The sequence below is a fragment of the Stenella coeruleoalba genome, assembly GCF_951394435.1.
Source record: "Stenella coeruleoalba genome assembly, chromosome: 7".
In the NCBI taxonomy this organism is placed as follows: Eukaryota; Metazoa; Chordata; class Mammalia; order Artiodactyla; family Delphinidae; genus Stenella; species Stenella coeruleoalba.
In genome coordinates this window covers 58,673,891-58,701,696 of record NC_137153.1, presented here as the reverse complement: position 1 = coordinate 58,701,696, position 27,806 = coordinate 58,673,891, and the positions used below count along the sequence as shown (strand labels likewise).

General features: G+C 39.9%; 1 protein-coding gene across 4 annotated transcripts in view; it reads right to left on the bottom strand.

Annotated features, from left to right (window-relative positions):
* Nucleotides 1–27,806, bottom strand: part of TTC39B (tetratricopeptide repeat domain 39B) — a 136,872-nt gene that overhangs the window by 88,835 nt on the left and 20,231 nt on the right. For all 4 annotated transcript variants that reach the window (XM_079926358.1, XM_079926357.1, XM_079926355.1 and 1 more), the window contains exon 2: nucleotides 10,439–10,473. In XM_079926358.1, the coding sequence (XP_079782484.1) occupies nucleotides 10,439–10,473 (35 nt within the window). The remainder of the gene's footprint in view (nucleotides 1–10,438; nucleotides 10,474–27,806) is intronic.

Genomic DNA, 27,806 nt, shown 5'->3' with positions numbered 1-27,806 from the left:
CCTGCATGACAGTTTTATTTTTCCCTTCCCTTCGGCAAAGTCACCTGTAAAATTCTCCATTGTGTTTTTCTCCTTCCTCAGTGGTATATACAATGTCAGCGGCATCTTAGATCCAATGAAATAATTAAATGCCAACCTGGTTAAGAAAAATCAGGTTGAGGTCGGGGCAGAGAGGTGCCCCTCCAGACCTGAGGAACATTTGGATTACCTAGACAGAGAAGCTGGGTCAAGGAAAAGATCACAGAAATATGAAAATTAATCTAACTCTGCCTGTAGTTGCTAGTTATAATTTAACTACTATGAAGAAAAATATTAACTGGATGTTTTTCAACTGTCATTCACCGAATATCACCCTAGATAACCTTAAAACAGACAAAATTATTACACCATAATTAACTGATCTAAACTGATGGGGGGCGAGGGGGGGGGAGTTGCCTTAAAAGCTTTACCTCATTCTAATCTACAGTTTGTAGTTCAAAAGAGAAGGTGTGAAGAAGGACGAAATCCATGAGAAAAGCTACACTACAAAATATTTTTAATTCTACTGTAAGCTTCTTATCACCTGACTAAAAACGTCTGCCTCTTTCAACTTCTAGACGTAAGAACAAATTCACTGTAGTTCCTGTACGTGAACACACACATCCCATTGCCTCGGGACTTGATTAAACACCTATGAATTTCTATATAAGGATAAATTCAAAATTTTAATGAGGTACTATGGAATATTAAGAGATCACTGGTGAAAACATATTAAACCTGAATCTGCTCTAACAGTCTTTGCACATAAATTTGATGTCTCCTCTGACTTCTCTAAACTATCATAAAAAGAAAATCTTGATTAAGTAGTACCCGACCAGGCCCCCCAGTTAATTAGATTTTTGTGCCATGGCCCACTGTGGTTTTGATGAGAAAGAGGTTAATTGAAAACACTACCAATTCACTTGATTCCAAGCAGTGAGTCTACTCTCCTCACTAAACGGAAGCCAGGAATCCATGGTGACCCGAAATCTCTTGTGTCCACAGGTGTCCCAAGTAACCCTGGTATCTCTCAAAACCCAAAACCAATGCCAGCCACTCCAATCTCCCAACCAGAAACAGCTCTTTGGAAACCCTGGAATATTTTATTTATTCTTCACATGTCATATCACTTAATTCATGAACAGACTTCATACCCACCACTACATTTTCAGATATGGTAGTTGTGTACAAACAGTGGGCAAGAAGGATACCCAGTCATCAGAGCACCAAGAAGCACATACCAGTATGGAATTGTTAAATCAGGGAGCCAGAGACTAAGGCAGAGCTAATCTTCTAGCAAATTTCTATAGGCCATGAGATGGGTCTAATGTACGGTTCCTCCCTGAGAGATTACCTCCTATGCTAAACAAGTCAGAAACTTCATAAACAATTTTTTAATTTTTAGAAAGGACATGTTCAATGTCCCACTAACTGTTTTATAAAAAAAAAAATCTCTAATTTTCCCTCCAGTACGATCTACCAGCTTGTAAATCTAGCAACTTCCCCAAATAGTTAATCACTTAAAATAACACAATTGTTACCACAAAGATCCAGAACTACGAAAACCTACATCTGTGGTGGTGAATTCATTAAGCAGAAAAGGAGAGTAGGAGATAATTTTCTTTTGTGGAAATACTTTAAGGTCTCCCTCATCTGTTCACTTGCATCTTTTCATTAGAAATTCAGGAGAAAGTATTCACAGGAAGAAATTAATCACCAGGTTGGCAAGAGGACCACATCCTGCTACAGAGAGGTGGAAGCGTTGCTACCTGCACATAAAACCAAAATATAAAACCAAAATATGCGGTTCAATCAGCATATGGAAAAAGAACTCTACTGATTTCAGCAGCTAATGTATCACAAGAGGAATGTCGTGGCATTGTAAATTTAATAAGAGGGAACGAGAGAAATTTTGGCAAACCCTGAAATTAGGACAAAATAAAAGTTCACATAAAAAACAACTGAAGAATTTTTTTTTACAATTAACATATACTTGTAATCAGAGAGAAAACATACATAATATTTTAAAAGAAAAATCTTGAATAACAGATTACTTCAGTAATATTTTTAATTTCAGAAAGGGTCAGTAATACAGGAGACATAGTACAGTAACATCACACTCTATGTTATGGAATAAAGAGAAACATCCAAGAGAGCTTTCCCTGTGAATGAAGCACATCCTACTAACTTTCAAATGCTGTTTGAAAACATTTTTAGTCATTTTGGAATTTTCTTAACATATGTGACACAAGTCTCTACCCTCTTAAATAGAATATACTAGATATAATTTAAACTTTTTCCAATGTCTCAGAGACAGCAATATGAACATGCCTTTCTCAGTGGAGATTAACAGCATCCAAGGTGGGGGAGTAGTATACTACCGATATTTACTGGGCACCTACTACGTGTTTATACCCATTATCACATTTAAATTAAATTTCATTTTATCTTCCCAATAAATCTGTGAGAGGATGAAGAAACTGAGACTTAGAAACTGTCCCAGAGGGACTTCCCTGGCACAGTGGTTAACAAGCCTCCTGCCGGACAGGAATAAAGATGCAGACATAGAGAATGGACTTGAGGACATGGAGAGGGGGAAGGGTAAGCTGGGACAAAGTGCGAGAGTGGCATGGACATATATGCACTACCAAATGTAAAATAGATAGCTAGTGGGAAGCAGCTGCATAGCACAGGGAGATCAGCTCGGTGCTTTTCGACCACCTAGAGAGGTGGGATGAGGAGAGTGGGAGGGAGACGCAAGAGGGAAGGGATATGGGGATATACGTATGCATATAGCTGATTCACTTTGTTATACAGCAGAAACTAACACAACACTGTACAGCAATTATACTCCAATAAAGATGTTTAAAAAAATTAAAAATAATTTTTTTTTTAATTTAAAAAAAAACAATCCTCCTGCCAATGCAGGGGACACGGGTTCGATACCTGGTCTGGGAAGATCCAACATGACGTGGAGCAACTAAGCCCGTGTGCCACAACTACTGAGCCTGTGCTCTAGAGCCCACAAACCACAACTACTGATCCTGCGCGCTGCAACTACTGAACCCCACGTGCCGCAACTACTGAGCCTGCATGCTGCAACTACTGAAGCCCGCATGCCTAGAGCCCGTGCTCTGCAACAAGAGAAGCCACTGCAACAAGAAGCCCGCGCACCGCAACAAAGAGTAGCCCCTGCTCGCTGCAACTAGAGAAAGCCCGCACACAGCAATGAAGACCCAAAAGCAGCCAAAAACAATTTTTTTTAAGAAAGAAAAAGAAAGAAACTGTCCCAGATCTCCCAGGCAGTAAATGGCAACTGAGACTGGTGCTCAAGTTCACCTGTCAAGTCCAAGGGCTTGACTCACCAGAAAGGTACATCTTGTTGTGTGCACCTAAGCTAGGTAAAACCATACTGCTGTGCTTTGGAGTTCTATGACTGTATGTCATATTTACTTTCTTCTTTCCCTGCCATTTTTTGCTACTATCAACAAACTGGCTTCTAAAACCACCTCCTCGGGAAGGGGAAGCTGGGACGAAGTGAGAGAGTAGCATTGACATATATACTCTACCAAATGTAAAATGGATGGCTAGTGGGAAGTTGCTGCATAGCACAGAGAGATCAGCTCAGTGCTTTGTGACTACCTAGAGGGATGGGATAGGGAGGGTGGGAGGGAGGCTCAAGAGGGAGGGGATATGGGGATATATGTATACGTATAGCTAATTCACTTTGTTGTACAGCAGAAACTAACACAACATTGTAAAGCAATTATACTCCAATAAAGATATAAAAAATTTAAAAATAAAAATAAATAAATAAAACCATCCTCTCAGCATACCTCTTAGAACTCTGGCAAAATTATGCCAAAAAGCATAAGTCTACTTACATTCATTGTAAATAGACTCTGGATGGAATCCTCTACTACAAGTAAAGGGCAAGATTTTTAGAGCATGGGCTCTAATACCCACTTTGGCTACCCTTTCCAGCTTTGGGCTCTATCTCAAAGAGGTAAGGTTCTCAGTTAGGTAAAGCATTACTATTATGTGTTGCTACAACTAAGGTGAGAGAAGCAAGTACCAGGGACATTTTGGCAACATTGAAAAGGAAACACAAAACTGTTTAAGAAAACAGTCTTAGGTGTCACAAGAAATAATGCACATCAGAAAACTAAAAGAACAAGGCAAGTTCTAGAATGGGTAAACCTTTGGGTTTGGTAAACTGAGCAGGACAGGGAAGTTAAATTTGGAAGTAAAAAAAATGCTGGCAACAGCAGATAAATGAAGCTGAAGACAGCCTGAAAGAGGCAATGAATGGAAAAGAAAATGTTAGATAACAAGAAAGTGAGATAGCATTAAAAAACTATTGTTTTCAAGATGAGAAGAAAACTGTAATATGGTTGACAATAGGATAAAAGAAGCTAAGACAGGGCTTCCCTGGTGGCGCAGTGGTTGAGAGTCCGCCTGCCGATGCAGGGGACACGGGTTCGTGCCCCGGTCCGGGAAGATCCCACATGCCGCGGAGCGGCTGGGCCCGTGAGCCATGGCCGCTGAGCCTGTGCGTCTGGAGCCTGTGCTCCACAACGGGAGAGGCCACAACAGTGAGAGGCCCGCGTAATGCAAAAAAAAAGAAAAAAAAAAAAGAAGCTAAGACATACAAAGCCTCCAAGAATTCCACATTTTAAGAGTTCACAATGGGTTTCTGATAGTCATGAATCAAAAACATCTCGATCACATGGGGCACTTTTGGATGCTATTCTTCTGAGAACCAGTCATACTAATATCGAAACATCTAAAGCAGATAAATAGAGCAGTTTTTGTGCAAACACAGACATAAAGGTCAAAGGAACAAAACAGAAAGCCCAGAAACACAGCATTATTATTTTAATGAGGGTATTATTTGATAAAGTAGGCATCAAACATAAATTTTCTTTTACTCACAGACTTAGCAAATGGCATTGGACTACTGGGCTAGCAATTTTAGCGTTGGCATGAGATAGGGATCTAAATTAACTTCAGTTGGGTTAAGTTCAGGATTTTCTTTTTTTTAGTTCAGCTATGACCTTACTGATTTTCTCCCGGCTGGATCTATTTCTGAGAGAAGGCAGTCGAAGTCACCAACTATGATAACAAAATCATCTATTTCTCCTTGTATATAGTTTGTGCCTCTCGTAGTTTGATGCTCTGTTGTTAGGTACGTACACATTAAGAACTGTTATGTTTTCTTGGAGAACTGGCCCCTCTGTCAATTATGTAATGCCTTTCTTTATCCCTGATAACTTTCCTTACTTTGAAGTCTGCTCTGTCCAAAATTAGTATAGCTATTCCTGCTTTCTTCTGATTAGTGTTAGCATGGTATATTTCTCTCCGTCCATTTACTTTTACTCTACATGTGTCTTTTATTTAAAGTGGGTTTCTTGTAGACAACATATAGTTGGACCATGTTTTTTGATCTACTCTGACAATGTCTTTTAATTGGTAAATTTACACCACTGACATTCAAAGTGATTATTGATATAGTTGGATTAATATCTACCATATTCATTACTGTTTTTTATTTGTTGCCCTTGTTCTTTGTTCCTATTCTTGTCTTCTACCCTTTTTCTGCCTTATGTTGTTTTAATTGAGCATTTTATATGCTCCATTTTCTCTCCTTTCTTAGCACATCAGCTTTACTTCTTTTTTTACTTTTTTTTGGTGGTTGCCCTAGAGTTTGCAGTACAGATTTACAACAAATCCAAGTCTACATTAAAGTACACTATACCATTTCACAGGTAGTATGAGTACCTTATAATAACAAAATAATCCTAATTCCTCCCTCCCACCCCTGTATCATTGTTGTCATTCATCTCACTTATATGTAAACATACATAAGCATGTATATATACATAAGATATAAACATAAGCATATATAACCAAATACACTGTTGGTATCATCTTCAACAAACTGTTATCTATTAGATCAATTAAGAATATGAAAGAATGTTTTATTTTACTTTGACTTATTCCTTCTTTGATGTTCTTCTTTTCCTTAAGTAGATCTCAGGTTCTGACCCATATTTATTTTTCCTCTCTCTATAGCATTTCTTTTAATATTTCTTACAAGGCAGATCTATGGGCAACAAATTGCTTCAGTTTTCGTTCACCTGAGAAAGTCTTTATTTCTCCTTTACTTTTGAAGATAATTTCAGAGAGTACAGAATTCTAAGTTGATGGTTTTATTCTCTCAATACAAACATTTCACTCTACTTTCTTCTGCTGGCCTGGTTTCTGAGGAGAAGCTGGATGTAATACTTACCTTTGCTCCTCTATAGGTAAGGTGTATTTTTTCTTTCAAGATTTTTTCTTTATCTTTGATTCTCTGTAGTTTACAAATAACGTACCTAGAGGTCATTTTTTGACCATCATCCTATTTGGTGTTCTCTGAGCTTCCTGGATCTGTGGTTTGGTGTCTAACATTAATTGTGGAAATTCTCAGACATTATTGTTTCAAATATTTCTTCTGTTCTTTTCTTTCTTCTCCTTCTGATGTTCCGATTATGCATATGTTACACCTGCTGTAGTTGCCCCACAGTCCTTGGATATTCTGTTCTGTTTTATTCACTCTTTGTTCTCTTTGCTTTTCAGTTTTTGAGGATTCTATTCCACTCTGTTCAGGATTCTATTTCTACAGCCTCTAGCTCAGAGAGTCTTTCCTCAGCCATGTCCAGTCTAATAAGTCCATCAAAGGCATTTTTCATTTCTGTTAGAGTGTTTTGATCTCTAGCATTTCTTTTTGGTTCTTTCTTATGGTTTCCATCTTTCTGCTTACATTACCCATCTATTCCTACAGTCCCTCTACTTCTTCCATAGAGCCCATTGCATATTAACCATAGTTCTTTTAAATTCCCACATCCCTGCCACGTCTGGTTCTGACGCTTACTCTGTCTCTTCAACCTGTGTTTTTTGCCTACTGGTCTGCCTTGTAATCTCTTGATAGTTAAACATGATGTACATGATAAAAGGAACTGTTATAAATAGGCCTGTGGTCATGTGGTGGTGAGGCATAGGGGAGGGGAAGCATTCTATCGACCTGTGATGAGGTCTCAGTCTTTTAGGGAGCCTGTGCCTCTGGACTGGGAACTTCTCAAGTGTTTCTCAGTTTTTCTTCTCTCTTAGATGGGACAGGATGGCCAGAGTGGGCTAGAGCTCCCCAGGGTCAGTTAAGTTCTGGTTAACTACTCTCCCCTGAGGGCAGGCCTTGTTAAGAACAGTAAACTCTGATGTATTTCAGAATGGTTCTTTTTCTTCTCACCCTACTGGAAGCCCAAAGGGATTTTCCTCCTCCATTTACTGTATAAATCTGGTACAGCTGCTGGAGGCAAATTTCACATTGGGGGTGGAGGGGCTCCATATGAGTGGGTCTCCTTATGGTTCTCAACTCCCAGAGTTATTCACACTGAACCCCGAGCAATTCGTCGATCATAGGTGACATTTTCCCACCCCTGCTCTGGCTTCAACTCTGTACACCATGACTCCCTGTATTTGCCCTTCTGTCCCTCCAGGCTTGGGAGCAGTGATTTTCTGTGTACCTCTCCTTTCTTATGGATGCAAAATGAGTTGTAGAATTTCCAAGTCTGTTTACCTCTTTACTTGTTGTTAGGACAAAGTGGCAACTTCAAGCTCCTTACTTGGAAAACCAGAAATCACAAGTCAAGTTCAGACGGTTTTTGTTTCCCTATAATTTGATTTTTTTTTAAACTAAGAGGTGTCGATTGGGATTGACATATATACACTAATATGTATAAAATAGATAACTAATAAGAACCTGCTATAAAAAAAATAAATAAAATAAAAACTAATAGGTGTTAGAAATTGCTGACAACGCCTTTCAGACCCAAAGGTAAAGCCACTGCCAGTCTAATGCAGCCACTGAAAGCTCAAAGAAACACAAGTTTTAATGTGTGCCACCCATCGGTCATGTCAATTACATCAGTCTGACCTGTCTTCATCTCCAAGACCTGAACCCCTCTCTGGTGTGTGTCGAGTGTTCTAGCTTCTCACTGGGAACAGCAGTGCTTCCACTGGTGAATTCCAGTCACCCACCCCACAGTCAGATCCTTTTCTACCTCCTAGATTTCAGTCTACCAGGCCGCCCAAGCTCAATTCCTGCCAACGCTCAGGGCGGAGAAGCCACAGCAGAGCTGAGTAAGATTTCTGGATGGCAAATAATGCACTCACCTTAAAAGTCATTTTTTAAATTACACAAGTAGATTATCTTTCAGAGAGTACAGTATGAAAAGGGAAGGGGGGGAAAAGAGTAAAACTTTACAGTGGCAAGATCTGACAAACCCTATCTCAAGCCAAGTGATGAAGTTTAGCATCAACAGGAGTAAACCAGGTTGATAACATGTATCTTTGATATAATGTGATGAGAATGATACTTTAGGTCTGTGATCTTCCTCCCAAAAACACATGACCTCAGTCTAATTATGAGGAAAAAGAACCAGACAAATCCCAGCTGAGGGACATTCCACAAAACAAATGACCAGTACTCAAAACCAAGGAAACTCTGAGAAACCGTCACAATCAAGCACAGCCTAAGAAGACAGAATGAATGATTGTACTGTGGTGTCCTGAATGGGACCCTGGGACAGAAAAAGGATATTCCATAAAAACTAAAGAAATCTGAATCAAGTATGGACTTTAGTTATAACAATGTATCTGTATTAGATTATTAATTGTGACAAATGTATCATTCTAATGTAAGAAATTAATCATAGGGAAAACAAGTGTGGGATATACAGGACTCTCCACACTATCTTCATAATAATTCTGTAAATCTGAAACTATTGCACGGTAGAAAGGTTATTTTTTAAAATCCTAATCACAATTAAGTTTTTTATTCACATACACATTCAATGACATAAACACTAAAACTTTTGGACAATATAAAAATTTGCAACTCTAACATAAAAATAGCAATTAAGGGAAAGTATCTGTAGCAAATAGGACAAAGTATGAAGGTGTATATAAATTTTAAAGTTCATAAGTATGTAAAAAAAAATTGAGAAAAAAGTTAAATAGGCAAAAGAAGACTAGAATTCATACAAAAGGAAATGCAATGGACTAAACAATGATTATAAGAAAAAAAATTGGGGGGTTGTGTGCACCACATGGCTTGTAGGATCTCAGTTCCCTGACCAGGGATTGAACCCAGGCCACGTCAATGAAAGCCTAGAATCCTAACCACTAGGCCACTAGGGAACTCCCAGAAAAAAATTTTAAGACAAAACAATTAGGTATCATTTAAGCAGCAAAATGGTTTCAAATAATACCTAGGGATGATAATGCTACATTTTAAACCACTTCACTTATACGCAGTTCACAGCCGTGCAAACTGGTGAAACTCGTTTGAAAGTGCTGTGGACTGAATAGCGTTCCCCCAAATTTCACATGTTGAAGCCCTGATCCCCAGTGTGATGGTGTTTGGAGATGAGGACTTTGGGAGATAATCAGGTTTAGATCAGGTCTTGAGAGGGGGGCCCTCATGACTAATGCCCTTATAGGAGGAGACCCCAGAAAGCTTGCTCTCTCGCTCTCTCTCCCTCTGCCATGTGAAGACACGACGAGAAGGTGACCATCTGTAAATCAGGAAGAGAGCTCTCACCAGAACCTGACCACACTGGCACCCTGATCTCTGACTCCAGAACTGTGAGAAAATAAATCTCTGTTGTTAAAGCCACCCAGTCTATGGTATTTTATTATGGCAGCCTGAGCTAACTAACACAGAACGGCAACTTGAGAAATATCACATTAAGAATAAAAATATTCATCCCTTTTAATCCAATAATTCTACATGGGTGAATTTAACCTTTTGGAGATATTCAAAAATATGATAAAGCTATACACATCAAAATGTTCACTACTTAGTTTTAAGTTTTTAAACCAGTGAAAAACTAAATGTCTAACAAAGGAGAAATGAATAAGTAAATTGCGATGTTCCATTTGATCTCATATGATGTCATTTAAAATCATTACAAAAATTATGTAGGCTTATAGGAAACGCTTATAATAAAACTAAGTGCAAACCAAAAGCAAAAATCTACAATATGAGGCTAACCATGTAAATAAATATGGGCAAGATGTAAAAGGGTTAGCTATAAACAAATAAAATTTAATTTGTTGGAAAACATTTTTTCTTTCATTTTAGTTTAATTAAGGTTACAAGAAATAAGACTCAAAAATATATTTGATAGTAACTTTAGACAGATCCTTTCTTAAGCTTAATCACATCCTAACTGTTAAATTATGAAGAAGTGAATTTTTCCAACAATAGCCACTACACTCAAAAAATTCAAAAAAATGAGAAGAAATATTTACATTTCTTATAAGAAAACCGTCAATTTTTCTCTACTACATACTTTTTCATTATGTTACTACTTACACAGAGAGGGTTTCCAAGGCATCTTCAAAGATATCCTGGGGGGGAACAAAAAACACAATGAGTTTCTCAAGAATCAAGAAATTTAAATATAAAAGAGAGTGTGTGTGTGTGTGTGTGTGTGTGTGTACTCCCCGTGTGTGTGTGTGTACTCCCCATGTGTGCGTGTACTCCGTGTGTATGTACTCCCCTTGTGTGTGTGTGTACTCCCCATGTGTGTGTACTCCCCATGTGTGTGTGTACTCCCTGTGTGTGTGTGTACTCCCCGTGTGTGTGTACTCCCCGTGTGTGTGTGTGTGTACTCCCCGTGTGTGTGTACTCCCCATGTGTGTGTGTGTGTGTACTCCCCGTGTGTGTACTCCCTGTGTGTGTACTCCCTGTGTGTGTGTGTACTCCCCGTGTGTGTGTACTCCCCGTGTGTGTGTGTGTGTACTCCCCGTGTGTGTACTCCCAACGTGTGTGTGTGTACTCCCAATGTGTCTTGTGTGTGTGTGTACTCCCCATGTGTGTGTACTCCCCATGTGTGTGTACTCCCCATATGTGTGTGTGCGTGCGTGTGTGTGTGTGTGCGCGCGCGCACCTCTCAAGGCAGAGTGGGGACAGTTTGGGTGGGCTGCAGTAGAACCATTCCACTTAACTCTTACTAATGGCATTCCTTTCAGAGAAACCAACACGTGAATTTAAGTGAGGTTTAATTTAGGGTTGGTTTTGTCACTAATAAGACGAGTAAGCTACTCAGCCAGCAATCAGACTGGGCGAATCTGAAGAGAATGTGACTCCTTCAGTGGGGTCTTCACTCCTCACTCTCATCCAACCCAGAGCAGAATAAAACAAAGAACAGGACCTGCCCGATTCAGTCGTCTCTTTCTCCATGGCTGGCCACGTTAGCACGTCTGGGCCTTCGTGTCACGTCTAACTCCACTACCCGCCCAGCAAGTCTCCCTGTCAGCAGCCTTTATCTGTAGCGTACAGGGCAGCCCTTTCCTTCATGCCACTGGCCTGTTCAAAATCTGCAACAGGAGAAAAACCCAAACACACACACATACACACATAACACACACACTCACATCTGCTCACAAATCCACACATGCACCCCACGCTCATACACACTGGCTCATACACTCAGTCTCACCCCTAAACTCACAGTCATACACAAACACACATACACTCACTCACTCACAAACTCACACTCACACTCGAAGCTCCCTCACAGCTGCAAAAATCAAATCCAAGCTCCTCATCCAGGGATTTGGGACCCACCATAACCTAGTCAAACCTTCAAGGCCTCCTTCTCTCACATCCCTACCACCTTCGCCACAGCCAAGCACCAGGACCTCACTGGTCTCCCTACTCCCAAGCCTGACATCTGCCATTCAGCTCTTCACACAACAGCCGCAGTTATTCTTTCCTTTCCCTTCTTTTAATAAGCTCATACCATTCCACTGCTTTAGACCGCTTTAAAAGCTTTCCATTGCACTTAGAATAAACCCAAATTCCTTCCCATGATCTACAAAGCCCTAAATGACCCTGCCAGCCTCTGTCCACCTCTCCACCCACCAGACTCACTCCACTTCAGCCAAAGGTCTGTCCTTCTGGTCCGTGCACAAGCCAAATTCATCCCACACCTCTCTGCATTGTCTCTCTTTCCTAGAATGTTCTTCACTCAACTCTTCCTATGACTGACTCATTCTCATCCTTCCATTTGCAGTTCAGAAAGCCACCTCCTCAAAGAGACCACCTCTGATAATGCTAATTAAAAGTACTAATAGCAGCTTACTTATAGTTTCCCATCATCTGATTTCTTTCATTCATAATACTTATCATAGCCTCTAATCATCTTATTTGTTTTCTTGGTTACAATCTATCTCCATTAGGGCAGGTTCTCATTTATCATGTTTACAGAGAAACCGCCAGGGCTTGGCACAGAGCTGTTGCTCAACAGCTACATGTTGCCTAATGAATGAATGAACTGAGCTTGGACCATCAAAGCACTGATCACATCACCTCATTTACAGATAGGACACAGAAATGAGGAAGGAGGGTTACAGACCTTTTCCCTCATGTGACCATTAATACTGAACAATGTATACAACATACTGATTCTGCATTTAGGCAGGAAAGGAAAAAAAATGTAAATACGAAAAAGAAGAAACAACATTATAAGTAGTGGCAGAAGTGAGTTTAGAATGTGGGATCCCTGACCTATTGATCTATATTAATACCATACTCTGTGAGGGAGGCACAGTCAAGGGCAATTCTTTCTTACTCCTCACTCTCCAGAAACTAGTGATTGGAACAATATCAGAAGACTTTGTCATTTTGAATCACAGCTCAGTGTCCCACATGTGAGGGGTTGTGGAGAAGGGGAGAGACGAATACTCTCCAGGAATACAGCTCTGGTAGTGATGACCTGTTACCTGTGCCAGACACCAGCTCATGGTCCCTCTGCCATCCCTTAACCCCACCTGGGCTGACCTGTACCAGGAAGGGGAAATGCAGAGAGCATGCCCCTCGGAGCTTCTGTGCATCCAACCCCTTCCTCACAAACCTCAACCCAGAGCAGCTCACAGCAGACACTGAGATACTGAGTGGGCTTCAGAAAGGATAACTCGGAAAGCCAGTTCTCCTTTTAAAAGGAGACAAGGATAATATTTACACTTAAACAAGTAATACCCCCATCCCCACCTCAAAACAAGAAACACTAAGTTATATCCAGTAAGAAATCATCTTCACTTGAGGAACATCTCTCCATTTTGTCATATGCAGAGGGTTCTCTAAATAAAGCATTCTGTACAACGTGGTAACCAGAGTTAACAATACTACATTACATATTTGAAAGTAGTTAAGAGAGTATATCTTCAAAGTTCTCATCACACACACAAAAAGTTATAACTATGTGAGGTGATGGATGTGTTAACTAACCTTACTATGGTAATCATTTCACAATATATGCATATATCAAATCGCCAAGTTATACACCTGAAACTCACACGATGTTATAGGTTAACTACATCTCAATAAAGCTGGTGGAATTTTTTAATTAAAAAAGAATCTTTTAATTTTTAATTTAAAAATCTATTTTTTTCCACTTAGATGAATAATAAAAATTTAAGAGAATGCCTCTCTTAGTAATGGAAAAAATCCACCAGAGTTCTAGGATATTATTCTAATAAACGAGAGATGAGAAAGAGAGAGTGAGAGAGGAAGGAAGGAAGGGAGGGAGGGAGAGAGAGAGGGAGGGAGGGAGGGAGGGAGGGAGGGAGAGAGGAAGGGAGGGAGGGAGGGAGGAAGGGAGGAAGGGAGGGAGGGTATTGACTTAAAAAAATGCACAACGTAAGAGTGGCGAGTTAAGTTTGATTTGGGGCAAAATGAGGACTGCAGCCCAGGAGACAGCATTTCAGATAACTGAGAAACTGCTCCAAGGAGGCGAGGGGAGGAGCCATGATATATAGGAGTTTTGCAACAAAGGGCAGGTAGTCTGGAATGGCAAAAGATTATTGTTAATTAAAGAAAACCAGATATCTCAAGTTAAAGAATTTAGCGCTTTTGTATATATGGGAAAATGCAAGAGTCTGGGCTCGCTGAAATCATTCCTTTGATGTGCACCTCAGATATCTGTGGCCAGTATCCTGTATTTTCACATCCTGAGTTTCCTCAGGGCTCACCGCAGGGAGTGGCTTCATTCTGATGGCTGCTAGATGGCAGGTATTCTTTTCAGCCCTGAGTTTCCTCAGGGCTCACCCGCTCACATTGGAGGGCTGCAATCGTTGATGACCGTGACATCCTTTGTTTATTGATAAGGCAGGAAATACTCCATTTACAAATATTCCATTCCATTTATAAATATTCCACTTATCAAGGGGAAGAAAACTTTGTCTCTGAAGGCCAGACAAAGGGTAAACTTTTTTCACTTAAGAAAAAGGAAAGGTAAAGAGAAGAACTAAGACTTAACGAGTGCCTATCATGTGTCAGGCACTTTACAAAAGCTCCTCCCAATTGGCAGCAAGCAAATCCAGTCGCAGGTAACTGCCTGCCCAATATTACACAGCTGGCAAGTGACGGAAGTGAGATTCACCCTCAGATTTCTTTAACGCCGAAGTCTTTTTTTCAATGTTAATAAAACACATCCAAAACTTGGAGCTAAGGCAGTTGGGCAGAAGTGGAGAGTGGGTGGGTGAGGAGGTGGCGGCATATCTCTGCAGGTCATACTGCATGTTGTTACACAAATCCTCCCAAGGATTCCTGAATTCTCTAGGAGAACTTCCTTGTGTTTGAGACTTTTCTATTTACTATGAGATTAGAAACCAGATACTGTGAGATGACATGTTAGCTTGCAGATTTCGGAATGGTGAGAAAACCTCAATGATTAGTTTTATAGCCCTGTAGGACACTATCCAGTTTTACCTGTAGCCTAGCAATCTTAATCTAACACTGTTTTTGTTTTAAGCCTATAAATACCCAGTTCCACAAATACCCGGAGAATCAGTTTACCACCTCACTGTTTTCCTCGTTGATAGGCTAAATGAAATTTCTACACGTTCACTTTATATCTTTATGAAAGTCATATTTCTAATTTTTTGGAAATTATATTTTTAAAACATCTTTATTGGAGTTTAATTGCTTTACAATGTTGTGTTGGTTTCTTCTGTATAACAAAGTGAATCAGCTATACATATACATACATCCCAATATCCCCTCCCTCTTGTGTCTCCCTCCCACCCTCCCTATCCCACCCCTCGAGGTGGACATAAAGCACCGAGCTGATCTCCCTGTGCCATGCGGCTGCTTCCCACTAGCTATCTATTTTACATTTGGTAGTGTATATACGTCCATGCCACTCTCTCACTTCATCCCAGCTTACCCTTCCCCTTTCTCGTGTCCTCAAGTCCATTCTCTACATCTGAGTCTTTATTCCTGTCCTGCCCTAGGTTCATCAGAACCATTCTTTTTTAAGATTCCACACATATGTGTTAGCACATGGTATTTGTTTTTCTCCTTCTTACTTAACACGGTATGACAGATTCTAGGTCCATCCACCTCACTACAAATAACTCAGTTTCATTTCTTTTTTTGTTGTTGTTTTGTTTTGCTTTGTTTTTTTGCGGTATGTGGGCCTCTCACTGTTGTGGCCTCTCCCGTTGCGGAGCACAGGCTCCGGATGCGCAGGCTCAGTGGCCATGGCTCACGGGCCCAGCCGCTCCACGGCATGTGGGATCCTCCCAGACCGGGTCACGAACCCGTGTCCCCTGCATCGGCAGGCGGACTCTCAATCACTGCGCCACCAGGGAAGCCCTCATTTCTTTTTTACAGCTGAATAATATTCCATTGTATATATGTGCCACATCTTGTTTATCCATTCATCTGTCGATGGACACTTAGGTTGCTTCCATGCCCTGGCTATTGTAAATAGTGCTGCAATGAACATTGTGGTACATGACTCTTTTTGAATTATGGTTTTCTCAGGGTACATGCCCAGTAGTGGGATCACTGGGTCGTATGGTACTTCTAGTTTTCATTTTTTAATGACCCTCCATTCTGTTCTCCATAGTGGCTGTATCAATTTACATTCCCACCAACAGTGCAAGAGGGTTCCCTTTTCTCCACACCCTCTCCAGAATTTATTGTTTGTAGACTTTTTGATGATGGCCATTCTGATCGATGTGAGGTGATACCTCATTGCAGTTTTGATTTGCATTTCTCTAATGATTAGTGATGTTGAGCATCCTTTCATGTGTTTGTGGGCAATCTGTATATCTTCTTTGGAGAAATGTCTATTTAAGTCTGCAGCCCATTTTTGGATTGGATTATTTGTTTTTTTGATATTTAAGCTGCATGAGCTGCTTGTATATTTCACAGATTAATCCTTTGTCAGTTGCGTCATTTGCAAATATTTTCTCCCATTCTGAGGGTTGTCTTTTTCTCCTCTTTACGGTTTCTTTGCTGTGCAAAATCTTTGAAGTTTCATTAGGTCCCATTTGTTTATTTTTGGTTTTATTTCCATTTCTCTAGGAGGTGGGTCAAAAAAGATCTTGCTGTGATTTATATCAAAGAGTGTTCTCCCTATGCTTTCCTCTAGAGGTTTTATACTGTCTGGCTTTACATTTAGGCTTTAATCCATTTTGAGTTTATTTTTGTGTATGGTGTTAGGAAGTGTTCTAATTTCACTCTTTTACATGTAGCTGTTCAGTTTTCCCAGCACCACTTATTCAAGAGGCTGTCTATTCTCCATTGTATATTCTTGCCTCCTTCATCAAAGATAAGGTGACCATATGTACATGGGTTTATCTCTGGGCTTTCTATCCTGTTCCACTGATCTATATTTCTGTTTTTGTGCCAGCACCATATTGTCTTGATTACTGTACCTTTGTAGTATAGTCTGAAGTCAGGGAGCCTGAATCCTCCAGCTCCGTTTTTCTTTCTTAAGATTGCTTTGGCTATTCGGGGTCTTTTGTGTTTTCATACAAATTGTGAAATTTTTTGTTCTAGTTCTGTGAAAAATGCCATTGGTAGTTTGATAGGGATTGCATTGAATCTGTGCATTGCTTTGGGCAGTACAGTCTATTAACAATGTTGATTCTTCCAATCCAAGAAAATGGTATATCTCTCTCCATCTGTTTGTACCATCTTTAATTTCTTTCATCAGTGTCTTATAGTTTCTGCATACAGGTCTTTTGTCTCCCTAGGTAGGTTTCTTCCTAGGTATTTTATTCTTTTTGTTGCAATGGTAAATGGGAGTGTTTCCTTGATTTCTCTTTCAGATTTTTCATCATTAGTGTATAGGAATGCAAGAGATTCCTGTGCATTAATTTTGTATCCTGCTACTTTACCAAATTCACTGATTAGCTCTAGCAGTTTTCTGGTAGCATCTTTACAATTCTTTATGTATAGTATCATATCATCTACAAAAGTGACAGTTTTACTTCTTCTTTTCCGATTTGGATTCCTTTTATTTCTTTTTCTTCTCTGATTGCTATGGCTAAAACTTCCAAAACTATGTTGAATAATAGTGGTGAGGAGTGGGCAACCTTGTCTTCTTCCTGATCTTAGAGGAAATGGTTTCAGTTTTTCACCATTGACAACGATGCTGGCTGTGGGTTTCTCATATATGGCCTTTATTATGTTGAGGTAAGTTCCCTCTGTACCTACTTTCTGGAGGGTTTTTATCATAAATAGGTGTTGAATCTTATCAAAAGCTTTTTCTGCACCTATTGAGATGATCAAATGGTTTTTCTCCTTCAATTTGTTAATATGGTGTATCACATTGATTGATTTGTGTATATTGAAGAATCCTTGCATCCCTGGGATAAATCCCACTTGATCATGGTGTATGATCCTTTTAATGTGCTGTTGGATCCTGTTTGCTACTATTTTGTTGAAGATTTTTGCATCCATATTCATCAGTGATATTGGCCTGTAGTTCTCTTTTTTTGTAACATCTTTGTCTGGTTTTGGTATCAGGGTGATGGTGGCCTTGTACAATGAGTTTGGGACTGCTCCTCTGCTATATTTTGGAAGAGTTTGAGAAGGATGGGTGTTAGCTCTTCTCTAAATGTGTGATAGAATTCACTGTGAAGCCATCTGGTCCTGGGCTTTTGTTTCTTGGAAGATTTTTAATCACAGTTTCAATTTCACTGCTTGTGATTGGGCTGTTTATATTTTCTGTTTCTTGCTGGTTCAGTCTCAGAAGGTTGTGCTTTTCTAAGAATTTGTCTATATGTTGCAGGTTGTCCATTTTATTGGCTTGTAGTAATCTCTCATGATCCTTTGTATTTCTAGTGTCAATTGTTACTTCTCCATATTCATTTATAAATTTATTGATTTGAGTATTCTCCCTTTTTTTCTTGATGAGTGTGGCTAATGGTTTATCAATTTTGTTTATCTTTTCAAAGAACCAGCTTTTAGTTTTATTTGCTATTGTTTCCTTCATTTCTTTTTCATTTATTTCTGATCTGGTCTTTATGATTTCTTTCCTTCTGCTAACTCTGGGGTTGTTTTGTTCTTCTTTCTCTAATTGCTTTAGATGTAAGGTGAGGTTGTTTATTTGAGATGTTTCTTATTTCTTGAGGTAGGATTGTATTGCTATAGACTTCCCTCTTAGAACTGCTTTTGCTGCATCCCATAGGTTTTGGGTCATCGTGTTTTCATTGTCATTTGTTTCTAGGTATTTTTTGATTTCCTCTATGATTTCTGCAGTGATCTCTTGGTTATTTAGTAGCTTATTGTTTAGCCTCCATGTGTTTGTATTTTTTACAGTTTGTTTCCTGTGATTGATATCTAGTCTCATAGTGTTGTGGTCAAAAAAGATACTTGATACAATTTCAATTTTCTTAAATTTACCAAGGCTTCATTTGTGACCCAAGATATGATCTACCCTGGAGAATGTTCCATGAGCACTTGAGAAGTGTATTCTGTTGTTTTTGGATGGAATGTACTATAAATATCAATTAAGTCCATCTTGTGTAATGTGTCATTTAAAGCTTGTGTTTCCTTATTTATTTTCATTTTGGATGATCTGTCCACTGCTGAAAGTGGGGTGTTAAAGTTCCCTACTATTATTGTGTAACTGCCAATTTCCCCTCTTATGACTGTTAGCATTTGCCTTATGTATTGAGGTGCTCCTATGTTGGGGGCATAAACATTTACAATTGTTATATCTTCTTTTTGGATTGACTCCTTGACCACTGTGTAGTGTCCTTCTTTGTCTCTTGTAATAGTTTTTATTTTAAAGTCTATTTTGTCTGATATGAGAATTGCTACTCCAGCTTTCTTTTGATTTTCATTTGCATGGAATATCTTTTTCCATCCCCTCACTTTCAGTCCGTAGGTCTGAAGTGGGTCTCTTGTAGACAGCATATGTACGGGTCTTATTTTTGTATCCATTCAGCCAGTCTATGTCTTTTGGTTGGCACATTTAATCCCTTTACATTTAAGACAATTATCAATATATATATTCCTATTACCATTTTCTTAATTGTTTTCAGTTTGTTATTCTAGGTCTTTTCCTCCTCTTGTGTTTCCTGCCTAGAGAAGTCCCTTTAGCATTTGTTGTAAAGCTGATTTGGTGGTGCCGAATTCTCTTAGCTTTTGCTTGTCTGTAAAGGTTTTAATTTCTCCATCGAATCTGAATGAGATCCTTGCTGGATAGAGTAATCTTGGTTGTAAGTTTTTTCCTTTTATCACTTTAAATATGTCCTGCCACTCCCTTCTGGCTTGCAGAGTTTCTGCTTAAAGATCAGCTGTTAACCTTAAGGGGATTCCCTTGTATGTTATTAGTTGCTTTTCCCTTGCTGCTTTTAACATTTTTTCTTTGTATTTAATTTTCGATAGCTTGATTAAATGTGTCTTGGAGTGTTTCTCCTCGGATTTATCCTGTATGGGACTCTCCAGGCTTCCTGGACTTGACTGAGTATTTCCTTTCCCATGTTAGGGAAGTTTTCAATTATAATCCCTTCAAATATTTTCTCAAACCCTTTCTTTTTCTCTTCTTCTTCTGGGACCCCTATAATTCGAATGTTGGTGCGTTTAATGTTGTCCCAGAGGTCTCTGAGACTGTCCTCAATTCTTTTCATTCTTTTTTCTTTATTCTGCTCTGCAGTAGTTATTTCCACTATTTTATCTTCCAGGTCACTTATCCATTCTTCTGCCTCAGTTATTCTGCTGAATCCTTCTAGAGAATTTTTACTTTCATTTACTGTGTTGTTCATCATTGTTTGTTTGCTCTTTAGTTCTAATTCCTTGTTAAACGTTTCTTGTATTTTCTCCAATCTATTTCCAAGATTTTGGATCATCTTTACTAGCATTACTCTGAATTATTTTTCAGGTAGACTGCCTATTTCCTCTTCATTTGTTTGGTCTGGTGGCTTTTTACCTTGCTCCTTCATCTGCTGTGTGTTTCTCTGTCTTCTCATTTTGCTTAACTTACTGTGTTTGGGGTCTCCTTTTCGCAGGCTGCATGTTCGTAGTTCCCACTGTTTTTGGTGTCTGCCCCCAGTGGGTAAGGTTTGTTCAGTGGCTTCTGTAGGCTTCCTGATGGAGGGGACTGGTGCCTGTTCTGGTGGGTGGGGCTGGATCTTGTCTTTCTGGTGGGCAGGGCGACAGTGGTGTGTTTTGGGGTGTCTGTGAAGTTAGTATGATTTTAGGCAGCCTCTCTGCTTATGGGTGGGGCTGTGTTTCTGCCTTGCGAGTTGTTTGCCATGGAGCGTCCAGCACTGGAGCTTGCTGGCCGTTGCGTGGAGCTGGGTCTTAGTGTTGAGACAGAGATCTCTGAGACAGCTCTCGCCGATTGATATTAGGTGAGGTCAGGAGGTCTCTGGTGGTCCAATGTCCTGAACTCGGCTCTTCCACCTCAGAGGCTCAGGCCTGACACCTGGCCAGAGCACCAAGACCCTGTCAGCCACACAGCTTTAGGCCGGAGGGCTCTGAGGTCAAGACTGCCTAGATTCAGAGCTCCATTCGGCCTTCTCTGGCTATGTGGTCTCAGGTGAATTTCATCATCTGCAGTGAGAACCTGTGGCTCGACATCTTCCCACATTTCAGGTGCATTTTGATCCCAGAGGAGCTATGCATGGCATTTAAATGCTGTAGTAGTTAGAGCTTAATCTAGTCCCCAAATCTCCACGAGGCACAGAAAACAAAATAAAATAAAACAAAAACTCTTTAAAAATTCATAGCCAATGAAGTCAACACTCCTCACATAGGTTTTCTTAAAATTAGGTCACCTTTTTCTTTCTCCTTTTTGCTTTGTCTAGTGTCACTTGCTCAGAGGGTACCATGTGCAGAGGCCTCACAGCAGCCCTTCAGACCAGAGTTTGGAAATTATACTTTGACATTAATAGTGACAACACACTCTCTCCCTGGGTACCTGCAGATACAGTTTCCCAGCTCCTTGGGAAAACTGCTATGGGTTCCACCCGAGGCATGGATTGCCAGAAGTCAAAGGGACTGTTCATACCTCCCACACCATACACCTGTCTCTCTAAGTCCCAACCCTCAGCTCAAATTCTATCCCTTTCCTGCTGCTGCTTTGGGGAGAAAATTTCCTCTGTGGATTCCTATCAGCACCACTAGGTTGGGTACCTGATCTACAGGGGACTGCTAGTCAACAGTCTCCCACCCAACTTTAGATATCCCCACATACATTCCTCACAGAGCATAACAAGATTTTTCTACCTCTGGTCTGTTTGCTTCTCCAACTCACCATCAACTTCCCAAAGCTTCACCACAGCTGGTTTCCCTTAAACCTCCCAGTACTGGATAAGCTTACCACACATATAGTCAGAGAGGCATCCAGAGTCCTTCTGGTTTAAGGAAAGTAACACAGGAAAGCTCACGCTGCTGGCAAAGAAGATGTGTTCATAGGAAAGCCTCAGTGTTTAGTTCTGTCCTCGAAGCTGCTGCACTGCCCCCTCCCCACCAACTCCCATGCCGAGGCCAACCTTGAGGAGCTACTACCCGTGGGCATAAATGTAATAAATATTTATTTGCGCCACACCTGGCTCCCAAGCATACCTTGCCTCAGATGGTACCTGACTTTCTCAAGAGCCTATCTTGACTCCTGGCTGCAGTCAAGGGCCATCTGACTCCTTTTGAATCCACTTTATAACCTAACACAGTACTCGGTACTTCAAAGACTCTTAGCAGATGATTGCTGGCTGACTGGCGGACTGAGAACCCTTGTCTTGAGATGGGAGGTCCTTACCGTGACAGTTTCATTTTGCAATTCAGCAAGTGGGCTAACCCTGTTAGGTGAGAGATTCCTGGGTGGGGCGGCAGGGGGGACACCTTCCAGATGCCAGCTAGCATTCCAGGGCTTGCTCCCTGCTGGGTGGGGAGCCTGAAACCTACCCCCTGCCCCCAGAGGGATGGAGGATCCTGCACACACAGAAACAGACACAGAAGTGAGGAAAGGGAAGAGGGGTGCTGCATCAACTGCTAAGGCTTTTCTAAACAATGTTCATCTTAATTTGTTAACTTTGTAACATTCTGAGTAGCAAAAATGCATGTAAGTGCCTTTAAGTGACAGCAGGTTCTTAATAAATGTTTATTTCTTTAAGAATCTTAAATAATGGAGATACTAATGATGAAGATGTTTACACTATTTTTATCCCTAAGGGGGAAAGGCAAATAAAGACAACAAATATGCAATTAACAGCAATAATTTAAATACTCTGTATTAATTTCCAAAGAGACCAAATAGATTTACAAACTTTTCAGGCCTCCCCATCTGAATTTTAATTCACTTTGTGGCGTGAAAAGGAATATTTATGTGGCAAATATTACTCCAAGAAGGAAGGGGGAGTAGGAAGGAATGTGATAAAAATTAAAACGAGATACTGCAAATCCAAAAAGTCGCATCACTTCTCTACGGCCTCTACCTTTCTCCCCTTACCTCCTTATTCTCCTCATCATCATCTTCCTCCTCTGCCTCTTCCTCTATTTTTCCCTCTCTCATATGGATGACTTCAATGGGTCTGAGAGCTGAAGCCCCCATGTTCTCATTTAACTGTTGTTCTTTAGGGAGGGATGACAAGGTCTGATGGGGCTCTGTCGGCTTTTACGCAACATTCCATTCTATGACTAAGGAAGCTGTGTGTTTGGTACCATGGACTCAAAGAAGCCCAGAGCTGCTGAGAACTCTGAGAAGTCACAGATTCCACGCCTGGCTCTGGGGCACATCTGGACTATTCCCAGGGAGATGAGACATGAAGAGGGTGCCCCAGCCTCCTGCAGGACTAGGGCAGGGATTAAGAGCCATGGGTATTGTGGCCCTAAGAACTGCAAACACTTCTCTGCATGGTATTCTCCCCTGGTCAATCAATACGTCCAAAATGGAAAACAAGACTGACACCAGTTGTTACACTTTACCATTATCTTAGTGACACACCAGGAGTCCTCCTCAAATATTGGATGTAAATCTTTTCACACATAAAAGGAAAAAGCACATTGCTAGTTAAAGGAATCATATGGGAAATGCATAAACTTAAGTGACATCATTCCCTACTATAACTTGAATAAAGTGATTTTTCTAAATCAGGATTAATTAATTTAAAATACACCTTTATTATATATCCATGAAGTGACCCTTAGAGCAAAATTGGGGCAAACCACTTTTTAATATATGCACCCTGAGCTCATGTGTCAGGGAGAATTTTTCATCTGCTCACATCTTCCATCCATGGCCTTTAAACTTCCTAGTTGCATTTTACAGCCTGCATTTTTTAAAAGTTCGTATTATAGGAGGGAACAGCAGTGCCTTGAGGCTCTCTGGAGCCAAATGTAAACCTCAGCTTCAGTATCCCCATTACTGCGTCTAAAGGGTGCAAACACCACTTATACCTCCCCTTGAAGGATTAACATCAAAACTTAACTGACCCACAGAGCTCTTAATGAAAGAGAAGGAAAGCGACGAGGGCCCATACACTAGAGACCCCTCACACCCCTCGTCCCCACCTGGCCCTTGCAGTGAACAAAATGTGACCTTTCCAAAGTCATGAACAGAATTCTCAAAAGTAGCAGACAAAAAAAAAAAGAACATGACACAGAGTTCTTCTTCCAAATCTGCCCAGAAGGTTTATAAAATCTAATTTTTTGGATATGCTTACAAAAAAACTGGAAGTTTTCCAACATTATTCAAAAATAGTTTTTAAATTTCAGATAATACAAATAGTAAAAATCAACTGCCAGAAGAAAAAAATGTGTGCCTGAGAAATTTTTATTTTAAACATTCATCACTTGAGATTGAAAATGATTTCACACATTCTCCAAGTACAGTATTAACATAGTTCTCTAGTTTCTCTCATGCCAGGGAAGTACTCCAATATTACCCCATAAGTCCTGTCTTTTTTTTCAAAGCTTCATATTTACCAAAAATCGCAGGTCTGATAGTGAAAATAGGAGATATACAGTAGTAGTCACTTCATTAGGAAGGATTACATTGAACACAGAAATAAACTGAGCATATTTTTACTAAGCCACTATTACGTGTTAGTGAGTTCTGTTTTATTCAAAAATTCGCTTAAGTGCATTTCCAACATAGGACAGTGGAAAACATAAATATAGGCCAGGAAGTTAAACCTGTCTGGGTCTGAATCTCAGCTCTATCCCAACCCTGGGAAGGTCTAGTCTTCTGAATCCTCCTCCACTGACTTTCAAGAGCCTATCTTAACGCCCTGGCTGAAATCAAGGGCCATGACACTCCTTTTGAATCCACTTTGTAACCTAGCACAGCACTTTTGCACTTTGCAAACTCTTAACAATGGGGATTCCAACCGCCTCCCCAGATTGTTGGAAGGATGCTAGTGAGTTAATAGCATATAAAGATCCAACGCAAAACAGGCTCAATAAATACAAAATACAATTCCTGAGGATACTAACTTCTCAGATATGGGATGAATCAGTAAACTCACAGAGACACAGCTGGGATCCCTCACTGTACTTCCTCAATAACTCCTTCCCACTAAAGATTCTGCACCCTCTTTTGGAAGAGAGAAAAAAGGCTGAATGTGGGAATATTTGTTGCAATAAATACTCAAAAATGTTAACCGCCTTTACTTCTCCCATCTTAAAATGCCTTTGTCTCCTATCCTTTAATGCCCGGACTCTTCCAACTCAGTGGGTTACTCAGCACAATAAACATAACTTATGGGCACAGAGCCCAGGACCTCAGCTCACTGGGGAACAGTGACTTTGGCCAACACAGTGTGACCTTGGTTAATATATTCAAACTCTTGGGGCTCTAGCCGCCTCATGAGTAAAGCAAAGAGGTTGGTATAGATGCCATCCCTTACTCAAAACCCTAAATTCTCTGAATTAAATCCTCCCCAATAAGGTGGCTGTTTGTCCATCACACATGCTAAAATAAAGTCCTTCAGGGAAGGCTGACATCCAGAGGGACTGCATCTAAATGCAGTGCTGGGCTTTCAAAGCCCTATCAGTTGTACTAACTCAATCCTTAATAGCCAGCTAGTATGTTAAGTACCAGGCAAAGCAGTTCACACAATGATTCTTTGGAATTTCTAACAACTTCTAGCAAAGCACAGAGAAAACGTGAGAATTAAAAAGAACCACCAGATGTCACCCTCACAAATAACAAATGAACTGGACAGCATGACTTTAGTTTCTGCTAACATATAGAGAAGCATGTTTTTAAAAAATGAAACAGTTAACTTTATGAAGGGGGAAATATTTTCCTTTCTGCACCTCATTATAAATATGGAGTTGGGTTGCAGCTTAAAGTAGGGGTTCAGTTCTAAGGCCAGTACTTAAAAGGAAAATCACGCAGAGTCAAAATTGACATTGAACAAATACTTTCAATTGCCATTATTATAGAGTTCACACGGTTTTGTATATAACCTCAGAGAGGAATGGGCATGTACAAACACAAAATGTGTACAGCAATGTATGGTGTGTAATAAAGAGTATATATGCAAAACAAGTCTTTTTACAATGGTGTATTGTTGAATTTGTTTAACATAGATGAGCAAATTACTTTACTTGCCTGTACATAGTCCTCAGTTACTATTTTTATGACTGTAAAATGAACCTTGGCAATCACTTAATATGTCACACACTCCTGTCCTCTAGTACCAGCCCTACCTAATCTATAGTAAACAGAGGAATATCGAGGGCATACTATTTTTGCAGGAGAATAATTTTACACAAAACAAACAACAACAAAGAGAACCAAGAGACTGAGTTTTAACATTTTAAACTGCTTAATTTTGAAACCATCATGAGTAGAGGTATTTTTAAATTAAAATGAACAGAGCTTATGCTTCTTCCTATGAACAAATAACCATAAATTCCATTTATTAACACCCAGGCACTATGTTAGACACTTAGATGCTTATTTCCAATTCACAAACAATCATAAAAAAAAAAATTTCACCTCTACTATTACTACTACTACTACTATATTCTGATAATAATAATAAAAACAATAATAAAAGGTAATACCATTCAGTGCCAAACACTGCTCTAAATTCTTAAAGTGCCTTAACTCATTTAATCTTCATAATGACCCTACGAGATAGGGCTATTATTATATCCAAATAAGGAAACTAAGACTCGTGGAGATTTAATTAACTTATCAACATCTCATAGATGAGCCTCAGTTTTTTCATCTGTGAAATCGGAATAATGCCACTTAATTTACAGCACTGTTTTCAGGTTTAACTGAGATAACGTATTTAATGCACCCGGCTCCGTGTTGACACAACACTAACAAATAATTTCTTTTGTTATCATTAAAGTAGTTCTACAGCTGATAGTCTTCAGTGCAGCCTAAGGACAAGCAAAAAGAAACCTCTTGCATCATCTTATTTCACCCTCAAACTTTCCAACTATAACAAAAAAATGGCAGAATTAGCATTCCCTTACTTGTAGCTCGGTTCCAAAAATGGCAGAATTAGCATTCCCTTACTTTTGTGCCTTAAAAAGGTAATCTTATCTCTTAATATGAGTGCTGGGAAGAGGCAGTTCCTGAAGAATAAGGCTTCAAAGGCAACCTCAAGCTGATAAAGCCCATAATGTGGGAGAGATAAGGTAAGACTTGAGCTCACATGCTCAGAATCAACCTCCCTGGGTTCAAATCCATTTCACCACCTACTACCCTATGACCTTGGGCAAGCCTTCTCCTTTCTTGTACCTCAGTTTCCCATCTCACTGGGTTATTCACTGATTAAATGACACATGTGCAAAGCACACAGTACAAAGCACCCAGGACAAAACACTCACTATCACTATTATTGTTGGGACTTGACTCTCCTAAAGGCACTAGTGAGTGGTACTAAGTGATGCAGCCTGGAGAAGCTTGGGGAGTGGGCAGGGCACAACACTTCGCACTAGGAATTCTGATTCTGCCCCACCCCCGGCTGACATGTCCAGGTGTCCCCAAAGAGATCCGATCAGTCCACCACCACAGAGGTCAGCCAACTGTAACTCATGAGCCAAATCCAAACTGTTGTTTTTGTAAATAAAGTTTTATTGGAACACTGCCACTCTCAATCATTTACATATTGTCTATTTATATATTTCCTGTTACACCCGCAGAGCTGAGTAGTTGCAAGTGAGACGATATGGTCTACAAAGCTCAAAATATTTACTATCTGGTCTTTTACAGAAAAAGTTTGCCCACCTTTGCATAAATGGATAAACCATCGAATTTCCTTCCCTACCCCATTAGATATTTTGAGAATAGAGTAAGAAACAGATGTGAAAAATCTAGAAAATAGTAGGAATTATTTACCCAAAAAACTCACAGCCTTCAAGCTTCAAATTCAAGGGGGAAATAAATAATGCTAGTAACATGGGTTTAGAGTTCCACCAACAGCTCCATCACTTCTTAACTGTGTGTGGCTTTGGGCAAGTTACT